The sequence below is a fragment of the Cebus imitator genome, unplaced genomic scaffold (genome assembly GCF_001604975.1).
Source record: "Cebus imitator isolate Cc_AM_T3 unplaced genomic scaffold, Cebus_imitator-1.0 Scaffold287, whole genome shotgun sequence".
Taxonomy (NCBI): Eukaryota; Metazoa; Chordata; class Mammalia; order Primates; family Cebidae; genus Cebus; species Cebus imitator.
In genome coordinates, this window is record NW_016107602.1 from 735,018 (window position 1) to 737,506 (window position 2,489).

The 2,489-nt window shown below is 51.5% G+C and overlaps 1 protein-coding gene across 1 annotated transcript in view; it reads left to right on the top strand.

Moving 5' to 3' along the window:
* The first annotated feature begins 224 nt into the window (after nucleotides 1-224).
* Nucleotides 225-2,489, top strand: part of PHC3 (polyhomeotic homolog 3) — an 89,955-nt gene continuing 87,690 nt past the window's right edge. The window contains exon 1 of the mRNA XM_037729041.1: nucleotides 225-267. Coding sequence (XP_037584969.1) covers nucleotides 254-267 — 14 coding nt within the window. The 5' untranslated portion in view covers nucleotides 225-253. The remainder of the gene's footprint in view (nucleotides 268-2,489) is intronic.

Sequence of the window (2,489 nt, forward strand, 5' to 3'; positions counted from 1 at the left end):
ATAAAATCCTGGACAAGAGAAAGCGAGGGGCTGGTGAGGAGACACTGGTATCTAAGTTGGGGAAATCTGGTCACTGAAAGTGTTCTGAAATCAGGTGTTCCAGAGAGAGCAATTCCCGAGGTGGGCGTGGGCGATTGGAAGCCCACGTGACCTCGGGCGCCGCGGGCTGTGTCGACCCCGCCCCTCCGTCTGCCCCTTCGCCTGCCGCTGGGGGGGCGCATGCGCAGCCCACGTTAGTGATGGAGGAGAGAAGATGGCGGAAGCGGAGTGAGTGACTTGATGGTGACTGATGTCGTAATTAGGGGGGGCGAGTTGGGGCAGCGACACGTCCCCCAGGGGAAAGTTCAGGGCTCTTTCGCGGGCAGTGTGGGGAAAGAGAGACTCGAGACCGGTCTTACCGTGGAGGAGCCTGTTCAGCCCGTGTCGGGGGGCGGAGGCGAACTCCAAGGGTCCAGTTACCCTCCAGGCAGAAGCGCCCGTTCTGCCGTTAGGTCCCGGATCTGCGCGGCCCTGCGCGCAGGGTCACTCTTGGGGCCCCGGCAGCTGGGGTTTTCCGGGGAACGAGCCCGAGTGGGCTCCTCAGGCGCTGTCATTCCTGCAAGTGGGCCCCGCGGGCAGCCTTGTTACGGCTGCCTGCGCGGGGGCCCGCGGAGGCTGGGTAGGGCAGGGCGGGCACTGCCAGGCCTCCTTCGCCTTCGTCTCCCGCTCCGGCGCCACCCCACTCCTCCTCAGCGGGAGAACCCGAGACGTGGGGCTGCTCGCCGCCCTCGTACCGGAGGCTTGCAGGAGGTGTGCCACCGTGGGCCTGAGAGCGGCGGGGGCTGCTGCAGGTCTGGTGAGGCCGAAAACACCCTGAAAGGAAGACCTTTCCCTCGAGTTTCTGGCTGCAGCGTTGCTGCCTCACAAGCGGGCCACATTCTTGTGTGTCGGTGTGACGGTATGCTTAGCGACTCAAGAACTTACTGTTTCCTGGGTAGGCCTCTTGTGCACCAGAACTGCTGGCTGTATTTTGTGTTTAGGTATTAGTATGCCCAAAGACGGTGGAGTTACCAAAATTGTTCTTTTGTGCCAGGCCTCAAAATGCAGTGCGATGGTTTGGCCAGTTCCACTCACCGATGTTTAGTCTTATGCCTAGAATTTGGATTCTCTGTGACCATTTTTGGTTAGTAGTTAGAACTGTTTACCATATTGTTTGGATTGGAGGGCATGATTGAGCAGATTAACACTTTAGAAAGACCAGAGTCTAAGCTGGCTTTTTGCATGTCACTGGTACATGATACGGTAGTATTATGACAGGCAGCAGTTTAGTAAAAAATTTACCACTAATACTTTATAATGTTGAACAGTTGTTTGATGCTGTGATTTGATGATTGGAAGGCAGTTTGAAAAAAAAAAAAAGCATAAAAATGTATGCATTATTAACTAATCCAAAAAAGTAAGTGAGGAGTCAGCTTTCTTCCTGACGGTTTTCCTTTCACTTTTCATCTTAATTTCTTTATTTGTGGCATGGTCTCACTGTCGCCCAGGCTGGAGTGCAGTGGCACGATGGTAGCGCAGGCAGCCTGGACCTCCTGGGCTCAAGCGATTTTCTCACTTTGGCCTCCCAGGTTGCTGGGGCCACAGGCCTGCACCACCAGGCCTAATTTTTTACTTTTTATTTGTAGAGACAAGCTTTCCCTGTGTTGCCCAGGCTGGCCTTGAACTCCTAAGCTCAAGCAGTCCTCTTGCTTTGGCCTCCCAAAGTGGTAGGATGACAGGTATGAACCACCACTCCAGGCCCCCACTTTTCCTCTTACTAAATGGGTTTTTTCAAAATTTTCTTCTTTTTTTTTTTTTTTACATTTGGTTCTTCAGAGAATATAAATACTGTTTACATACATAATATAGAACAAAGAAAATTTGTACTTTAAAAAGCAACGCTATGGGAGTAGTATATGTGTACCAATTAGTGCCAAAGTCATTTCTTGTTTCCACGGAATAGAAGGTGTTCTTGTTGCATTTTTGTCAGTGCTGCTAATGTGGGTTAGGTGGGATTTAGTTTCTCAGAAGAAAAGAAAAGGGAGGGGAAGATAAGAAAAGGGAGATAAAACCAGTATAATCTTTTGTGTGCTTTTCACCTTCGAGATACATTTCTGACCCGACAAAAATAACTGCTGTTCTGGTTTCTAACAATATGGAGATCCTTAGAATTGACTTAAAATGCTTGAATTTGGCCGGGTGCGGTGGCTCACGCCTGTAATCACAGCATTTCGGGAGGCGGAGTCGGGCGGATCGTGAGGTCAAGAGATCAAGACCATCCTGGCCAACATGGTGAAACCCTGTCTCTACTAAAAATACAAAATTTAGCTGGGTGTGGTGGAGCACGCCTGTAGTCCCAGCTGCTCAGGAGGCTGAGGCAGGAGAATTGCTTGAACCCAGGAGGCGGAGGTTGCAGTGAGCCGAGATTGTGCCACTGCACTCCAGCCTGGTGCCTGGTGAGGAGCAAGACT